The 19,947-nt window shown below is 39.6% G+C and overlaps 1 protein-coding gene across 1 annotated transcript in view; it reads left to right on the top strand.

The window, feature by feature from the left end:
* TEX11 (testis expressed 11) overlaps positions 1-19,947 on the top strand; it is a 479,256-nt gene that overhangs the window by 56,890 nt on the left and 402,419 nt on the right. The window contains exon 8 of the mRNA XM_054718924.1: positions 10,150-10,235. Within this exon, the coding sequence (XP_054574899.1) occupies positions 10,150-10,235 (86 nt within the window). The remainder of the gene's footprint in view (positions 1-10,149; positions 10,236-19,947) is intronic.

Below are 19,947 nucleotides of genomic sequence, written 5' to 3'. Positions count from 1 at the left end.
TCCCGGATTGCGAGAGGGCAGTTCTTGGGTGATGCACCCCGGAATTGGGCTCCCTTCTCTCTGGTTCCGGGTGTGTCACCTGAGTACCGCAGCTGCCAAGTCATTGCAGTTTGGCAGCTCCTGCATTGAGCGTGGTGGTCAGTGCATGTCATAGCTACCGGTTGGAGCGTCTGCCCCCTGGTGGTCATTGCGCATCATAGGTACCGGTTAGATGGTGAGACGGTCACTTAGGCTTTTACATATCCCATCTGCTTTATGCATTCATTTATTCATGGACACTTAGTTAGCTTCCATATCTTGGCTATTGTAAATAATGCTGCAGTGAACACAGGTGCATTTTATTTGAATTAGTGTTTTTGTTTTGTTTGGATAAATACCCAGAAGTGGAATTGCTGGGTCACATGATTATTCTGTTTTTAGCTTTTTGAGGAACCTTCATACTGTCTTCCATAGTGGCTGCACCAATTTACAATCCCATCAACAGTGCATGAAAGTTCCCTTTTTTCCACATCCTCACCAACATTTGTTTCACAGCATCCTGTTATTTCAGGGTTGCAGTAGCTTATTTTCTTTCTTAGAAGATATTGACAAATTTTTCTCCCCCATATTTTTCCTCTGCATAATCTCTGTTTTGTCCAAAGTGACTTTTTCTGTTTGTTTGTGTGTGCTCAGTCTTTGCCTTTCTATTAGATGCTTTCCTCAGATGTCTGATGATCATTGGCTGCTTATCTTTAATAATGAAACACTAAAAATATAATTGAAAGCTCTTTTCCTGTGTTGTCTTCTCTGTAATGTGATCTTAATGAGATGCTCTGTAAGGTGAGCCATTTGCTGAGTTCAGTGTCCTTGGATCTTTTTTCTTCAGCTGGTCAAATTTCTCATAAAAGGCTCTTAGAGATCCAATACTTGGTTTCTTGTGTTCTGGATATTGAGGAGGAGGGAACAAAGATTTGGGTCTATTCAGTATTTAAATTTTACTTAATCAATCTTTTTTCAGTATAGCATCTCTACCCTCAATTGTGTCAGATCTCCCCAAGTTCAGAGACCTTCTGTTTTGCCCTCTGCAGACTATTGCTAGGATCATGGAGAGACAGTTGCTTGTCTGATGGAATGCGGAAGGAGACTTGAGGTCTAAATACTTTTTAAACATACCTTCAACCAATTTTCATGTTTTCAGCTTCACCTTTATAAGGTACCTGGGGTGCCAGGTGCTGAAATTGAAAGGAGGATATGGCAATATAAATTGGTTTGCTTCTCAGATTTCTGCATTGCTAGTATAGCATTCTACTTTCTCAAGTCTACTAAGTTAATTACTAATTTATCAATTTCTTTTCCAGCCTCTAGAACTATGTTGCTCTTGGTCTGCTATTTTACCCTACTAGGTTTGTGCCTTTTAAAAAAATTTTGCTTAAGAGCATAAAAAGAATAAAATACTAGGGAACACACACTGAATGGCCAGATTATTATGCACTCATAATAATCTGGCCACTTTGTGTGTGTGTGTGTGTGTGTGTGTGTGTGTGTGTGTGTGTGTATTAGAGGCCCGGTGCATGAATTTGTGCATGGGTGGGGTCCGGCTAGCCTGGCCAGGGGGAGGGGACATGGGCGGTTGGCCGGCCTGCCTGCTGGTCGAACTCCTGGTCGAGGGGACAATTTGCATATTAGCCTTTTTATTATATAGGATTTACACTGAGTGGCCAGATTATTATGCGTTCAGAGATCATAATAATCTGGCCACTCAGTGTATTTATCCTAGAAGGTGAAATACTTGTACACTGAAAACTATAAACAAACTGATGAAAGAAATTAAAACAGTCACAGATAAGTGCAAAGACATCCTGTGTTTATGGATTGGAAGACTTAATATTGTTAAAATGTCTATAGTATTCAATTCTATCTATAGGCTCAATGTCATCCCTATAAAATCCCAATGGCATTTTTGCAGACACAGAGAAAAATCCTAAAATTCATATGGAATCTCAAAGGAACCAAATAGCCCAAAACAATCTTGAAAATTAAGAATAAAGTTGGAGACCTTACACTTCCTGATTTTAAAACATATTGTAAAGCTATAGCAATTAAAATATTATGGTCATAAAGACCAATAGAACAGTATAAAAAGTTCAGGAATACACTTTGCTTGTATAAAAACTCTTTAACAAAGGTGCCAAGGCCACTCAATATAGAAACAGCAGTCTTTTCAACAAATATTGTTGGTAAAATTGGATATTTGCATGCAAAATAATAACATTGGAGGTCCTGGCCTGGTTAGAACACTGTATTGATAGACCAAGGTTGTGTGTTTGATTCCTAGTCAGGGCACATACAAGAAGCAATCAATGAATGTATGAATCAGTGGAAAAACAAATGGATGCTTTCTCTGTCTGTCTCCCTTCCTTCCTTTCTCTTTCTAAAATAAATAAATAAAAATTAAAAAATAATAAAGTTAGATCCTTTCATACACCAAATAAAAATTAATCACTAAGTGGATTAAATATCCATATATAAGACCCAAAACTATAAAAGTTTTAGAAGAAAACAGGGGGGAAATTTTGACATTGGATTTGGCATGATTTTTTGATATGCACCAAAAGCACAGGCAACAAAAGTGAAAATAGACAAAAGGAATGACATCAAACTTAAAAACTTCTGCACAGCCCAGCTGGGGTGTCTCAGTTGGTTGAGCATCATCCCGTGCACCGAAGGGTCACCAGTCAGGGCACAGACCCAGGTTGCGAGTTCAATCCCCAGTCACGGTGCATATGGGAGGCAACCGATGTTTCTCTCACATAGACGTTTCTCTCTCTTTCCCTTCCTCTCTCTCTAAAATCAATAAAAAACTTCTGCACATTAAAGGAAACAATCAAGAGAGTTGGAAGGCAACCTGTGGAATAGGGGAAAGTATTTACAGATCATATATATGATAAGGATTTAATATCTAGTATACACAAAGAACTTTAACCTTAACAACGAAAACAAATAACCTGATTTAAAAATTGGCAAAGGACCTGAATAGACATTTCTCTAAAGAAGATATATAATTGGACAACACGTGTATGAAAACATGCAAATATTACTAATTCTTGAGGAAATAAAAATTAAAATCATAATGAGATATTACTTCACATCCATTAGGATGGCCGCTATTAGAAAAAGAGAAAATGACAAGTGTTGATGAGGATGTGGAGCAATTAGAACCCCGAGTACTATTGGTGAGAATGTAAAATGACGCAGCCACTATGGAAAGTAGTATGCCAGTTCCTCAAAAAATTAAAAATAGAATTATTGTATAACCCAGCAATTCCACTTCTGGGTGTGTGCAAAAGAACTGAAAGAAGGCTCTTGAAAAGATATTTGCACACCTATGTTCATTGAAGCATTATTCACAGTAGCCAAGAGGTGGAAGTAGCTCAAATGTTTATCCATAAATGAATGGGAAAAAAGATTTCTTATTCAGCCTTATAAAGAAATCCTGTCAAATGCCACAACATGGATGAGCCTTGAGTACACTATGCTAAGTGAAATAAACCAGTCAGAAAAAGCCAAAATAGTGTATAATTCCACTTATATGAGGTATCTAAAGTAGTCAACTCTAGAAATAGAAAGTAGAATGGTGGTTGCCAGGGATTGGAGGGAGAGGCAAATGAGGAGTTGTTCAATGGGTAAAGATTTTCAGTTTTACATGATGAAAAGTCTAGGGATCTGTTACACAACAATGTGAATATAATTAACACTATTAAATTATACACTTAAAGTGGTTAAGATATAAATTTGTCATGTTCCTTTTACCACAATTTAAATAATCTTTTTTCTTTATTAGCATTTTACTGGGGTTTCAGGAGAGAGAAGAGTAATTGTGTGTTTTCAATGTGACATCTTTAAGAGGAACTTGATACTGGCCTTTTTGTTTTTTTTCTGCTTTTTGTTTCTCTGTTTACATTTCTCTACCTTCCTGTGGGTTTGATGAATCCTAGGGAATTTTTAGAATTACATTGTGGTTTATCTGTATTATTCTTGAATGATGTTCTTAGAAGGGCACCAGTCATATTGGATTTAAGGCTCACCCTAATCCACTATTATATCATCTTGATTATATTGCCAAGACCCTAATTCCAAATAAGGTAATATTCACTGGTTCCAAGTAGACATGAATTTGGGGGGACATTATTCAACTCACTATAGTCTCTTTTTAAAAATTGATTTTAGAGAGAGAGAGAACTATCAATGTAAAAGAGAAACATTGATCAAACCCGGAACGTAGGTATGTGCCCTAATTTGGAATTGAATTTGTCACCTTTTGTTGTATGGGTTGATGCTCCAACCAATTGAGCCACACCAGCCAGTGCAACCCACTATAATCTTGATCAAACAAGTCCTTCTGCTTTGTTCTTCAATATTGTCTTAGCTGTTCTTGGCCTTTAATTCTTTCATATTCATTTATGAGTCAGCTTGTCAAGTTTGGTGAAAAACTATTGGGATGTTGATTGAAATGGCATTGGACTGCCTGGCCATTGTGGCTCAGTAGTTGAGCACCAACCTATGAATGAGGAGGTCACAGCTCAATTCCTCAGTGCAGGGGCATGCAGGAGGCAGCCAAACAGTGATACTCTGTCATTATTGATGTTTCTATCTCTCCCTTTCTGAAACCAATAAAAACATATTAAAAAAAAGAAATGGCATTGGATTAATTTATTCATTTGGAGAGCTTCATTATCTTTATAATAATGAGTCTTCCTATCCATGAATGGGATATATCCTAATTTATATAATCTTTAATGTATTTCAATATACTTTTGTAATTTTCACATTCCATTGTTATTGTAAGTGATATTTTAAAGATTATATTTTGATATTTTTGTCATTGGTGTATAAGAATTCAGTTGTATACTAGTAAATGCTTATTTAATAACTTCTCTGAATTCTCTTATTAACCCTAATAATTTTATCTGTACAGTTCTTTGGATTCTTTTAATTTGCATGTTTTTACTGTCTCTTTCTTTTGGTTCTGTTGCTATCTATTTCACTTTACAACTTACTAGAGGGCAAAAAACCCGTTTCTTTAATATGCTTTATAGAGTTAATGGACATTGAATGTGTATTGAAAGATATGACAGGAGATTTTTAGGTGGTGTGTAGGGAAAGAAAACTTTTGGTATCTTGTAGACATAGGATATATAACAGATAAATATGCCTTCATCATAATGGGGCTACTAGTAAAAGACCTTTAAGTCCAGAGAGTTAAGAGTTATTTTATTTGGTTGATAGAACTGTACTGTTAGGAAACTCATGATTTTTAATTCTAAAGGTCAGTAGAACTATTTAGGGTATTTTTTTATGTGCTTAAGGTTTAGACAAGGGACCTGATAATCTAGGTCAAGAAATCTTATAATGACAGGAAATGATCAGATAAAGGTTGGAGAAGCACTAACATAGTGTTTTTAAAGGAATTAATTAGTTAAGTTAACCAGCTCTCTTTTTTTCTTAGACATCTTTCCTGTATCCCAAAACTAGATTAGGAATTATTGTAAGGTGTTGACATGAAAGCAGAAGGTAATACTGTATTGTTCAAAGACAAAGTTTTTTTTTAATATATATTTTTATTGATTTCAGAGAAGAAGGGAGAGAGAGATAGAAAACATCAATGATGAGAGAGAATCATTGATCGGCTACCTCCTGCAGATCGCCTACTGGGGATCGAGTCCGAAACCTCGGCATGTGCCCTGACCGGGAATCAAACCATGACCTTCTGGTTCATAGGTCAACACTCAACTACTGAAAATTGTGTCTTAGAGCACCAGGAGAAATAATTAATGGACTATTGTTGATTATTACTGAGATAATCTGAGGATTAGAGAAAGCTGAGTGAGGGACAGATTAGAAGGTAAATGTCTTAAAGCCATTAAGGAAGAAATCCAGGCAATTATAATTCAACTAGAGGCCCAGTGCATAAAATTTGTGCACGGGGGCGGGGGGAGGGTGTCCCTCAGCCCAGCCTGCACCCTCTCCAATCTGGGACATTTTGGGGGATGTCCGACTGCCAGCAGTCGGACATCCCTCTCACAATCCAGGACTGCTGGCTCCTAACCACTCGCCTGCCTGCCTGCCTGATTGCCCCTAACCACTCTGACTGCCAGCCTGATAGCCCCCTAACCACTCCCCTACTGGCCCAATTGATGCCTGCTTCCCTGCCGGCCCAATCGCCCCCAACTCCCCTCCCCTGCTGGCCCAATCACCCCCAACTGCCCTCCCCTGCCAGCCATCTTGTGGTGGCCATCTTGTGACAACATGGGGCAGCCATCTTGTGATGACGTGAGGGCATTGCTCGAGGGCACAAGGGCCACCTAGGCTTTTATTAGTATAGATTATTACTACACTATTATAATTGAACCTATAAATGTTTAAAAGAAAACAAAATCATGAAGAAAAATAGTTTGGAATTTGTGACTGGAAAAATAATAGGAGGTTGATTTTACTGAATTTTATAAAAACCCAATTTGCAATTAATTTGCATAAAATGAAGTTATCTAGTTAACTAAAAATCAGCCTTGTAACAAAGTTAGTGATCAAACTCATTTTCAGCAGCAATATATAATTGAGTTTATAAAATCATTTTATATCTCATTTTGTCATTGTAATGTAGATATTCAGTTGGAGCTATCATTTTTGGGCCAGGAGATGTAACAGTGGCTGGAGGTTCTAGAAATCCCATGGGTCCTGGAGATCATAGAATGCATTAGTAAAAACCAATATGCAATGGACTTACCATCTTTGTATTTTTATTTCCATTATATAATGCTTGCAAAATGAGACGTTAGCACTCCATAGGAAGCTATGAATATATATATATATATATATATATATATATATATATATACACACACACACATATATATTTGAATTTATCTTTATTGTTGAAAGTATTATATATGTCCCTCCTTCCCCCCCCCCATTAACCCCCTCTACCCCACTCCCATCCCCTCCCCAGGCCTTTACTGTACTATTTCCTGTGTCCATGGGTTATGCATATCCTATATAATAAAAGGATAATATGCAAATTGTCCCCTTGACGGGGAGTTCGACCAGGTGTTTGACCAGGGGGCGGGGCCAGCTGGCCAAATACCCGTGTTCCCTCCCCCTGGCCGGTGGTCGCAGCGGCAGGTGACTGGGGAAAGGGAGGCCCCAGCTGGCAGTGGCAACAGGCAGCCGGGGGAAAGGAGGCCCCGGCCGGCAGCTGGCAGCCACTAGGGACCCTACCTGTGTACATATTTCATGCACTGGGCCTCTAGTTTCTAAATAAGTCTTATGACTAGATAAATGCTTTGGACACATTCCAGAACTTTAGAATTTTTAAAACTTGCCTTGATTTTTGGAAAAAAACATTTTTTCCTCCATTCAGTGGTGAATTTTTTGGTGTTGAATATACTCTCTAATCCAGGGGTTGACAACCTTTCAGACCTCACGGACCACCAGTAGGGGTCCGTGGACCACCGGTTGGCGACCCCTGCTCTAATCCAAAGTCTTTTACTGAATTTGACAACCTACAAAATAATTTTAGCCTGTTCTTTTGCTGGGCAATAATTAGATTTTCCACTTCCTGTTATTAAAGGATCTTTCAAGTTCTATTAGTAATATATCGTATTTTCCATACATAACTAATTCTCCAATCTGAATATTTTGTAGTTCCTCTTTAAATAAACTGAGAGGTTTTGATAAGGAAGAGTGGGTTATTTTTTAATATATTTTTATTGTTTTCAGAGAGGAATGGAGAGGGAGAGAGAGATAGAAACATCAATGATGAGAGATAATCACTGATTGGCTGCCTCCTGCATGCCCCCTACTGGGGATCGAGCCAGCAACCCTGGACATGTACCCTCCCAGGAAATTAAACTGTGGTCCTCTGGTTCATAGGTTGATGCTCAACCACTGAGCCATGCCGGTTGGGTTTGTCTGGGAAGTTCTTTATCTGTCCTTTGATTCTAAATGATAGCTTTGCTGGGTAGAGTAATCTTGGTTGCTTTTTATCACTTTGAATATTTTGTGCCAATCTCTTTTGGCCTGCAAAGTTCCTGCTGAGAAAGCAGCTGATAGTTTTATGGGAACTTCCTTGTAGATAACTAACTAACTACTTTTTTCTTGCTGCTTTTAAGATTCTGTTTTTAATCTTTGGCATTTTAATTATAATGTGTCTTGGTGTGGGCCTCTTTGGGTTCATCTTGTTTGGGACTCTCTTTGCTTCTTGGGCTTATATGTCTATTTCCTTCACCAGGTTAGGGAACTTTTTAATTATTATATTTTTCAAATAGGTTTTCAATTTTTGCTCTCTTTTTCCTTCTTCTGGCACCCCCATGATGCAAATGTTGGTATGCTTGAATTTGTCCTAGAGGCTCCTTAAACTATCCTTATTTCTTGGATTCTTTTTTCTTTTTGCTGTTTTGATTAGGTGTTTTCTGCTTTCCTTTTTTTCCAAATCATTGATTTGAACCTCTGCTTTATCCTCTTTACTGTTGATTCCCTGTAACATAGTCTTCATTTCAGACTTTTAAAATGTTTTCTGTTTTCATTTTTATGTTTCCTACCTCTTTGAAGTTCTCACTAAGTTCTTCTAATCTTCTCCTAAGTTCATTGAGCATCCTTATAAACAGTGTTTTGAACTCTACATCTAGTATATTTCCTGTCTCTATTGTATGTAGTTATTTTTTGTAGTTTTGTTCTGTTCTTTCATTTGGGATATGTTTCTTTGTCTCCTCATTTTGGTTGCCTCCCTTTGTTTGTTTCTGTGTATTAGGTAGAGCCTATTAGGCATAGCCTCCTCAGTCATCTGAGCTGGGCATTCCAGGTACAGCTCTCCATGTCAGCTGTCTGTACTCTCCTATTGTAGTTGAGCCTTGATTGCCATTGGCATGTCAATGGGATGGATTTATTTCCAGGCTAATCATTTGCAAGGACTGGTCCCAACTGCAGCAGAGCAGCTGCTGTGCCAGGGCCTGACCTCAAGGAGAAGGACTCTCTTCAGTGAGACTCTCATGTTTACTGAGTTCACACCTTGAGTGCACTGCTTCGGGAGGTGGTTGGGTGGTTCTCCAGAATGGTCTGAAACTGTCTACCAGGTGTACTGGCTCTGGTGCCTACTGAGGATTTAGGCCAAGATCAGCCATCACCTGACATGAGCTACAGAGTGAGCTGCTACTTCTGTTGTGCTTGGAGGTGCCTGGGAGAGGTCAAGCTGTGGACTAAGGCCGGCTGCTGCTAGTGCTGGACTTAGGGCTGTTTAGCAAGAGGTACAGGGCACACCGAGGCCAGATGCTGCTTGTTTGGGGTTTGTGGACCTTTGAGATATTTTAGGAGTGTCTGCAACATGAGCTCAGACAAGCCATTTGTATGGAAAAGCCACTGAAAATGGCTTGGCAGGACCTGCAGGTTGGGTAGGGTGAGGTATCAGGAAATCACTAGGGCTGGGTGAACAGTGTTAGGTTGATGGAGACTCAGATAAGGCACTTACCTGCTGGTTCTCTTGGGGGAGGGCTAAACAAAGGAATCCCCACTGGTTTTCACATCCCGAAGATATGGGACTTCTCTTCCTGGCACTGGAACTCTGGTCAGGGAGGCCTGGTGTGGGGATGGGACCCCTCCATTCTTAGGGAGGACCTCAGCAGCTCAGATATCCCTCCCTATTTTTTTTTAATTTAAGTTCATTATTGTTTAATGTATTACATAAGTCTCCTTTTCCCTCCATTGACCTCTCCCCAGCCGCCCCAATCCCCAGCACATTCCATCACTCCCCACCATCTATGTCCATTGGTTATGCTCATATGCATGCATACAAGTCCTTTGGTTGATCTCTTCCTCCCTATTTTTAAGTACCACATGTGGCTGTGGGATCAGCCTGTTCCACAACTCTGTCCCTCCTACCAGTCACAATGTGACTGCTTCTGTATGTCTAAATTATAGGACTTCTGTTCAGCTAGATATTAAGTGATTCTGAATAATGGTGGTTCTGTAGTTTAGTTGTAATTTTGATATGGTTGTGGAAAGATGCCAGTACTGCATCTACCTATACTGCCATCTTGACCAGAAGCCCAGTATGATCTCTATAGATATTTTAATGTTAAGGAAATCATGAATCTGATGTAACTTTTTTTTTAATTGCAGACTGAATATCTTCTTATTCTCTGTTACAACTTTGGAGTAGAAACCCACATGCTGAATAAATACGAAGAAAGTTGTTACTGGCTTAGGTAATATAAACAAAAACCATGAATGTAAATTCAAGCATATTATAAAGTTCAGCTAAGTTTAAATTTAAACATTGACTTAAAAAGCCAACATGCTACATTTATTTACTGCTTTAACATGTACTAGTTATTATTCTTACATGCTGCCAGTGATCGAAAAATGTATGTTATTCTTTTTTCTCCTGTTAATCCTCACTCAAGGATATTTTTTCCATTGATTTTTCAGAGAGAGTAGAAGGGAGGGGGAGAGACAGAGAGAGAAAAACATCAATGTGAGAGACACATCAACTGGTTGCCTCTTTCATGTGCTCTGACCAGCGCTGGAGATCAAGCCTGCAACTGAGGTATGATGGATGTGCCCTTGATTGGAATCAAACCTGAGACCTTCAGTCTGCGGGCCAATGCTCAAATCACTGACCAAACCGGCCAGGGCTATTCTATTCTTAATATAACATAAGAATATGCTCTCCCTCTATTCCTCCTTTGTGTCTTCATGAAGATTATGGAAATTTTTTTCTTTGCTTTGGGACTTATTGCTGTCTGCCAACCCCACAGTATAAGGGTGGGAAGGGTGGGAAGAATGGGATCAGCTAAAATTATTAGTCCTAAATGATTTTGATATTTTAATATCAATCAAGTAAGTATATATTTAGCACTTACTATATGCTCAGTACTATGCTAAAATTTGTACTGTTGTGTTGAGTATGGAAAAATCAAGGGAATAGTACAAAAAATATAGCAACTATATGCACAAACTATGTCTTTTACTGAATATGTAGGCCAAGCACAGATTGACACATAGTAGATACTCAATAATTTCTAGTTAAATGATTTTATGTGAAAATGTGTTTTTTCTGGAGATGTTACATAGGTGCTTTGAATATCAGGTGATCACAGAATAAAATATATCAAATCAATTCACCAAAATTTTCTTTCTTAGTACAGGGTTAGTTCTGGTTGTTTGGAGATATTCCCATGATCAGTTTAACTATTGGTGAAATTTACATTTGCCATTAATGAAATAAATGGAAATTTGGTCATTAAGATTATAATACTCATAGACATATATATCTCTAACAAAATATTTATGCAAATAACTTGTTTATGTAAAAGACTTTAGAGCTCAAAGATTGATCAAATTCTGTAAAGAAATATGCTTCCACTGTGCTATCCATCTGAAACAGATGTGGAATGGTATTGAATGTAAACTGTTTGGAAAAAAAAAAAAAAGAACACTGCCTGCCCTGGCGAGTGTCACTCAGTTGGTTGGAGTGTTATCAGGTACACAGATAGCTGGCATGTTTGATTTCCTATCAGGGCACATACCTAGGTTGTGGGTTTGATCCCCAGTTCGGGGTGCTTACAAGAGGCAACCAATTGATGTTTCTCTCTCACATTGTTTCTCTCTCTCTCTCTCTCTCTCTCTCTCTCTCTCTCTCTCTCCCCCCCAATTGTCCTTCCTCCCTCCCTCCCATTTCCCCTCCTCTCTCTAAAATCAATAAAAATCATGTCCTCAAATGAGTATAAAAAAACCAAACATGCCTGACAGAACAGGCTTATGCAGGTATAAGAGTTATACTTGTCTCGATTTAGGATGCTTCACACAAGTGGAATATACATGAATTTTTTTAAAATTTAAAATAACATTTTAATACATTTAATTATTTAAAATATACCAAAGGAACTAGCTAGTTTAGCATAGGTTTTACAACAGGTTTCCTTTAAAGGAACAACCTTTCTTTTTTTTTCTTTATTGATTAAGGTATTACATATGTGTCCTTATAGTCCCATTGCCCGCGCCCCCCAACTCGTGCCCTCAACCGCCTGTTGTCTGTGTCCATTGGTTAGGCTTACATGCATGCATACAAGTCCTTTGGTTGATCTCTCCCCCTTACCCCCACCCTCCACCTACCTTACCTCTGAGGTTTGACCGTCTCTGGATCTGTTTTTTTCATCAGTTTATGTTGTTTATTATATTCCATTAATGAGTAAGATCATGTGATATTTCTCTTTCTCTGACTGGCTTATTTCACTTAGCATAATGCTCTCCATCTCCATCCATGTTGTTCCAAATGGTAAGAACTCCTTCTTTTTTACCGCTGAGTAGTATTCCATTGTGTAGACATACCACAGTTTTTTAATCCACTCATCAGCTGATGGGCACTTAGGCTGTTTCCAAATCTTAGCTATGGTGAATTGTGCTGCTATGAACATAGGGGTGCATATATCCTTTCTAATTCCTGTTTCTGTTTTCTTGGGATATATTCCTAGAAGTGGGATCACTGGGTCAAATGGGAGTTCCATTTTTAGTTTTTTGAGGAAACCCCATACTGTTCTCCACAGTGGCTGCACCAGTTTGCATTCCCACCAGCAGTGCACGAGGGTTCCTTTTTCTCCGCATCCTCGCCAGCACTTGTCCTTTGTTGATTTGTTGATGATAGCCATTCTGACAGGTGTGAGATGGTACCGCATTGTTGTTTTGATTTGCATCTCTCTGATGATTAGTGACTTTGACCAGGTTTTCATATATCTCTTGGTCATCCTTCTGTCTTTGTTTGAAAAGTGTCTATTTAGATCAGTTGCCCATTTATTGATTGGGTTGTTTATCTTCTTTTTGGTAAGTTGTATGAGTTCCCTGTAAATGTTGGAGATTAAACCCTTATCGTTGATATCATTGGCAAAAATGTTCTCCCATGCAGTGGACTTTCTTGTTGTTTGTTGATGATTTCCTTTGCTATGCAAAAGATTTTTATTTTGATGTAGTCCCATTTGTTTATTTTCTCTTTAGTTTCCATTGCCCTAGGAGCAAAATCAGTGAAGAAATTGCTTCGACATATGTCTGAGATTTCTCTGCCTGTGGATTCCTCTACTATTTTTATAGTTTCCCATCGTATGTTTAAGTCCTTGATCCATTTTGAGTTTATTTTTATGTATGGTATAAGGTGGTGGTCTAGTTTCATTTTTTTTTGCATGTATCTGTCCAATTTTCCCATCACCATTTATTGAAGAGTCTGTCTTGACTCCATTGTATGTTAAGGCCTTCTTTGTAAAATATTAATTGAGCATAGTGATTTGGGTCGATTTCTGGGTTCTCTAATCTATTCCATTGATCTATTATGTCTGTTCTTGTGCCAGTATCAGGATGTTTTGAGAACAGTGGCTTTGTAATACAGCTTGATATCTGGTATTGAGATCCCACCTACTTTGTTCTTCTTTCTCAGGATTGCTGTAGCTATTCGAGGTCTTTTTTTATTCCAGATGAATTTTTGGAGAGTTCTTTCTAGGTCTGTGAAATATGCCATTGGTATTTTAATGGGAAGTGCATTGAATTTATAAATTGCTTTGGGTAGTATGGACATTTTGATGATGTTGATTCTACCAATCCATGAACATGGTATATTCTTCCATCTGTTTATGTCTTCCTCTATCTCTCTTTTCAGTGTCGTGTAATTTTCCGCATATAGGTCTTTTACTTCCTTAGATAAGTTTATTCCTAGGTATCTTAATTGTTTTGGTGCGATGGTAAATGGGATTGCTTTTTTAGTCTCTCTTTCTGTAAAAAGTTCATTATTGGTGTATAGAAATGCCATAGATTTCTTGGCATTAATTTTGAAACCTGCTACATTGCTAAATTAATTTATTAAGTCTAATAATTTTTTGATGGAGTCTTTAGGGATTTCTGTGTACAGTATCATGTCATCTGCAAATAAGGAGAGTTTTACTTCTTTTCCAATTTGGATGCCTTTTATTTCTTCTTCTTGTCTGATCGCAATGGCTAGAAGTTCCAGTACTATGTCGAACAGGAGTGGTGAGAGTGGGCATCCCTGTCTTGTTCCTGTTCTTAGGTGAAATGGTTTTAGTTTTTGCCCATTGAGTATGATGTTGGCTGTGTGTTTGTCATGTATGGCTTTTATTATGTTGAGGTATGGTCCTTCTATTTCCACCATGCTGAGAGTTTTTTTCAAGAAAGGGTGTTGGATTTTGTCAAATGCTTTTTCTGCATCAATTGTTATGACTATGTGATTTTTATCTCTCAATTTGTTTATGTGATGTATCACGTTTATTGATTTGCGAATATTGTATCATCCTTGCATCCCTGGGATAAATCCTACTTGGTCATGGTGTATGATCTTTCTGATGTACTGCTGGATCCGATTTGCTAGAATTTTGTAGAGGATTTTAGCATCTATGTTCATGAGGGATATTGGCCTGTAATTCTCTTTCATTGTGTTATCTTTATCTGGTTTTGGTATTAGGGTGATGCTGGCTTCATAGAAGGAGCTTGGAAGTGTTCCTTCCTCTTGAATTTTCTGGAATAGTCTGAGGAAGATAGGTTTTAGTTCTTCATTGAATGTTTGGTATAACTCTCCTGTGAAGGTGTCTGGCCCCGGGCTTTTGTTTGCTGGAAGCTGTTTGATGACTGCTTCAATTTATTCCATAGTTATCAGCCTATTGAAATTTTTAGAATCTTCATGAGTGAGTTTTTGAAGGTTCTATTTTTCTAAGAATGTGTCCATTTCCTCCAGGTTGTCTAGTTTTTTAGAATAGAGTTGTTCATAGTATTTTTTACCAATATTTTGTATTTCTGTAGGGTCTGTTGTTATTTCGCCTATTTCATTTCTGATTTTGTTTATTTGGGTCTTCTCTCTTTGCTTTCTGTTGAGCCTGGCTAGAGGTTCATCAATCTTGTTTATTGCTCTTGGTTTCATTGATCTTTTGTAGTGTTTTTTTGGTCTCCATGTCATTCATTTCTGCTCTGATCTTTATTATTTCCTTCCATCTGCTCACTGTGGGCTTTTCTTGTTGCTCTCTTTCTAATTCTTTGAGTTGTTGAGTTAGGTGATTTATTAACATTTTTTTCTTGTTTTTTGAGGTAGGCCTGTAGAGCTACAAACTTCCCTCTCAGGACTGCTTTCATTGTGTCCCATAGCATTTGCATTGTTGTGTTTTTATTGTCATTGGTCTCCAGGATGTTTTTAATTTCTTCTTTGATCTCACTGATAACCCAATCATTGTTTAATAGGATACTATTCAGCTTCCAAGTGTTTGAATTTTTTGGAATGTTTTTATTGTAGTTTATTTCTAATATTATGCCATTGTGGTCTGAGAAAATGCTTGATTAGATTTCAATCTTTTTGAATTTGGGGAGACTTTGTTTGTGACCCAATATGTGATCTATTTTTGAAAATGTCCAATGTGCACTTGAGAAGAACGTATATTCTGTGGCTTTGGGGTGAAATGCTCTTAAGATGTCAATTAGGTCCATCTGATCTAGTGCGTCATTTAGAATTGCTGTTTCTTTGCTGATTTTTTGTCTAGAGGATTTATCCAGTGTTGTCAGTGGTGTATTAAAGTCCACTACTATGATTGTGTTGTTGTCCTCTCTCCCTTGATATCTTTCAGGAAGTTTTTATGTATTTGGGTGCTCCTGCATTGGGTGCATATATGTTTATCAGGGTTATATCCTCTTGTTCTATCGATCCCTTTATTATTATGAAGTGGCCTTCCTTATCTTTTGTTATGGCCTTTACTTTGAGGTCTCTTTTGTCAGATATAAGTACTGCTACCCCTGCTTTTTTTCCCTTTCCATTTGCTTGAAAGATGTTTTTCCATCCCTTCACTGCAGTCTGTAGGAGTCCCTTTTTCGGATGTAGGTCTCTTGTAGACAGCATATATATGGGTCATGTTTTTTTATTCATTCAGCCACTCGATGTCTTTTGATTGTAGCATTTAGTGAATTTACATTTAAAGTTATTATTGAAAGGTACTTGTTTGTAGCCATTTTTATTTTTTGTGTCTGTGTTCCTTCTTACCTTTTTATTTCTTCTTTTTACACCAGTCCCTTTAGCATTTCTTGCATTGCTGGCTTGGTAGTGAAAAACTCCCTTAGCCTTTTTTTTTTTTTGTCTGTGAAGCTCCTTATTTCCCCTTCAATTTTGAATGATAGCCTTGCTGGATAGAGTATTCTTGGATTCAGTCCCTTGCTTTGCATTACTTTGTAAATTTCCTTTCATTCTTTTCTGGCCTGATGTGTTTCTGTTGAGAAATCATTTGATAATCTAATGGGAGTTCCCTTGTTTGTAACTTTCTGTCTCTCTCTTGCAGCCTTTAAGATTCTCTCGTAGTCCTGAATGTTTGCCATTGTAATTATGATGTGTTTTGGTGTGGGTCTCTTTGGGTTCATCCTGTTTGGGACTCTGTGTGCTCGTGTGACTTTTTTCTTCGCCACATCAGGGAAGTTTTCTGACATTATTTCTTCAAATAGGTCTTCTAACACTTGTTCCTCTTCCTGTTGTTCGGCACCCCTATTATTCATATGTTGCTTCATTTCATGTTGTCCCATAGCTCCCTTAGGCTCTCCTCCTGTCTTTTAATTTTTTTCTCCAGTTGGAATTCAGTTTGGCTGTGTTTTGCTTATCTGTCTTCTAATTCGCTAATTCGGTCCTCTGCTTCTCCTTGTCTAGTGTTGAAACTTTCCATGGTGTTTTTTATTCCAGCTATATCACTTTTCATTTCTTCTTGATTCTTACATAAGTTGTTGAGTTTTTCATCCCTTTCTTCTTGATCCTTACATAAGGTGTTGATTTTTTCTTCAATCCTGTTTATGAACTCTATGATCCTTATTCTGAATATTTTTTCTGACATATTGCATGCCTATGTTTCACTTAGATGCCTTTCTGGCGATTCCTCCTTTTCTTTCCTTTGGGGGTATCTTTGTCTACCCATTTTTGGTTTCACCAACAGATGTAGATGTGGAGCCGTGCAGCAGCTGCTCCTTGGGTGGCAGTGGCTTCTCGGGCTGCTGTTGCTCCTCAGGCAGTCACTGTAGCAGCTGCTTCTCAGTTGGCAGGGGCTCCTCTGGTGGGTGCTGTTCACAGCAGTGGTTTCTCCTCTGGCTGGTGGGGGAGGCTGCTCGTATAGCTGCTGTTCCTTGTATGGGGGTGGACTGATTATGAGGTTGTTGTTCCTTGTATGGGGATGGGTTGCTCGTGTCCACTGCTCCTTGGACCGGGGCCGGCTGCTCACGTGGCTGCTGCTCCTCTGATCAGTGCGGACTGCACAGGGCTGCTGCTCCTTGGACGTGGGTGGTCTGCTTATGTGGCTGCTGCTCCTCAGAAGGGTGTGGGCTGCTCACACAGGTTCTGCTCCTTGGATGGGGGCAGGCGGTTCACACAGCTGTTGCTCCTTGGATGGGGACAGGCGGTTCATGCGGCTGCTGCTCCTCGGAAGGGGGCGGTCTACTCACATAGCTACTGCTCCTCCGATGGGGGCGGGCTGCTTGCACAGCTGCTGCTCCTTGGAAGGGGGCTAGCTGCTCGTGCGGCACAGCTGCTGCTCTTCAGACAGGTGCAGGGTGCGGGCTGCTCCTCAGACAGGGGCCGGCTGCATAGGGCTGCCGCTCCTCAGTCATGGGTGGGCTGCTCAAGCGGCTGCTGCTCCTCAGATGGGGCGAGCTGCTCGCATGGTTGCTGCTCCTCAGATGGGGGAACTGGCTGCTCACACAACTGCTGCTCCTTGGACAGGGGCAGGCCACATGAAGCTGCTGCTTTTAGGCCTAGGGCGGGTTGCTTGTGGGGTTGCTGCTCCTTGGACAGGAACTGGCTGCTCACGTGTCTGCTGTTCACATGGTTGCAGTGCCCTGGGCTAAAGCGTTGGGCCGGTCAGAGGGGAGTGTGCTTCAGAACTCACAGGAGCCTGTGCCCAGGTTGGCTGGCGCCTCATTGACGTGGGATCACAACCTAGGTAGCATGTCCCAGGTGTTATCTGAGGGAAATCTGGAGTTGAGGCCGGAAACCCAGTTACATTGTTATTGGCCTATTGAGATTTTTAGATTCTTCCTGATTGAGTTTTAGAAGGTTGTACTTTTTTAGGAATATGTCCATTTCCTCCAGGTTGTCTAGTTTGTTGGAATACAGTTGTTCATAGTATTTTTTAACAATCCTTTGTATTTCTGTGGGGTTTGTTGTCATTTCGCCTCTTTCATTTATGATTTTATTTTGGTCCTCTCTGCTTCTTGGTGAGCCTGGCTAGAGGTTTCTCAATCTTGTTTATCCTCTCAAAGAACCAGCTCTTGGTTTCATTGATCTTTTGTATTGATTTTTTTTGTCGCTATGTCATTTATTTCTTCTCTGATCTTTATTATTTCCTTCCTTCTGCTCACTGTGGGCTTTTCTTGTCACTCTCTTTCTAATTCTTTAAGTTTTGGAGTTAGATGATTTACTACCATTTTTTCTTTTTCTTTTCTTTTCTTTTTTTTTTTATGTAGGCCTGTAGAGCTATAAACTTCCCTCTCAGGACTGCTTTCATTGTATCCCATAGATTTTGGATTGTTGTGTTTTCATTGTCATTCGTTTTCAGGATGGTTTTAATTTATTCTTTGATCTCTTTGATAACCCAATCATTTTTTAATAGCATGCTATTTAGCTTCCAAGTGTGTTAAGTTTTTTGATTGTTTTTATTGTAGCTTATTTCTAATATTATGCCATTGTGGTCTGAGAAGATGCTTGGTATGATTTCAATCTTCTTGAATTTGCAGAGACTTTGCCTGTGTCCCAATCTTTTGTCTATCCCTGAAAATTTCCCATGTGCACTTGAGAAGAATGTATATTCCGTGGCTTTGTGGTGAAATGTTCTGAAGATGTTAATTAAGTCCATCTGATCTAGTGTGTCATTTAGGATTGCCATTTCTTTGCTGTCTCTTTGTCTAGAGGATTTATATAATGATGACAATGGTGTACTAAAGTCCCCTACTATGATTGTATTTTTGTTGATCTCTCCCTTGATATCTTCCAGATGTTTTTATATGTATTTGGGTGTTACTTCTGGTACATATATCTTTATCAGGCTTATAGCCTCTTGTTGTTTCGATCCCTTTATTATGATGAGGTGGCCTTCCTTATGTCTTGTTATGGCCTTCATTTTGAGGTCTGTTTTGTCAGATATAAGTATTGCTATCTAAGCTTTTTTTTTTCATTTCCATTTGCCTGAAAGTTATTTTTCTATCCCTTCTCTTTCAGTGTGTGTGGGTCCCTTGTTCTGAGGTATGTCTCTTTTAGACAGCATATATATGGGTTGTGTTTTTTTATTCATTCAGTCACTCGATGTCTTTTGATTGCAGCATTTAGTCAATTTACGTTTAAAGTTATTATTGAGAGAAAAAACCAAGATGGCGGCATAGGTGAAACACCTAACCTGCAGCCGGGCACAACAATTTCAAAGGCACAACTAGAGGTCAGAACGGACATCGTCCAGAACCACAGGAGAGCTGGCGGACTGAAATGCCCACAGCTGGGGGGAAGGAGAAGGCCACGGGGACAATCGGGGAAGCCGTAAAAGCCTGAGGTATGGAGAAACTGGCGGAGACACGAGCACGCGCGCCTGCGGGGAGGATGGAGCCGGAGAGGAAGGGGCAGCTGACGGCCTGGCCGGCGTTCACTGGCAGGAAGGAGATAAAGGCTCCGGAGTGCGCTAAGCGCCGGCTCCAACTGCACTGAGCGCCAGTTCTGGGCGAAACCCTGGGAAGCCAGGCGCAGGCTGGGGGAATGAATCTGGGCTGTGGGGCGCAGGCACAGAGGAGCGGGGGAAGGCAGAATTCCAGAGGCGCGCACGGGAAGGGGCGCAAAGGACGGACTGTTGCCTGCGCCACTGAACTGCCCTAGCGGGAAGGAGACATAAGCTCAGGACCGTGCTGAACCCCAGTTCCGACTGCACTGAA

The sequence above is a fragment of the Eptesicus fuscus genome, chromosome 1, assembly GCF_027574615.1.
Source record: "Eptesicus fuscus isolate TK198812 chromosome 1, DD_ASM_mEF_20220401, whole genome shotgun sequence".
Taxonomy (NCBI): domain Eukaryota; kingdom Metazoa; phylum Chordata; class Mammalia; order Chiroptera; family Vespertilionidae; genus Eptesicus; species Eptesicus fuscus.
The sequence above is the reverse complement of the archived record's forward strand: the minus strand, read 5'-3'. Positions and strand labels throughout refer to the sequence as shown.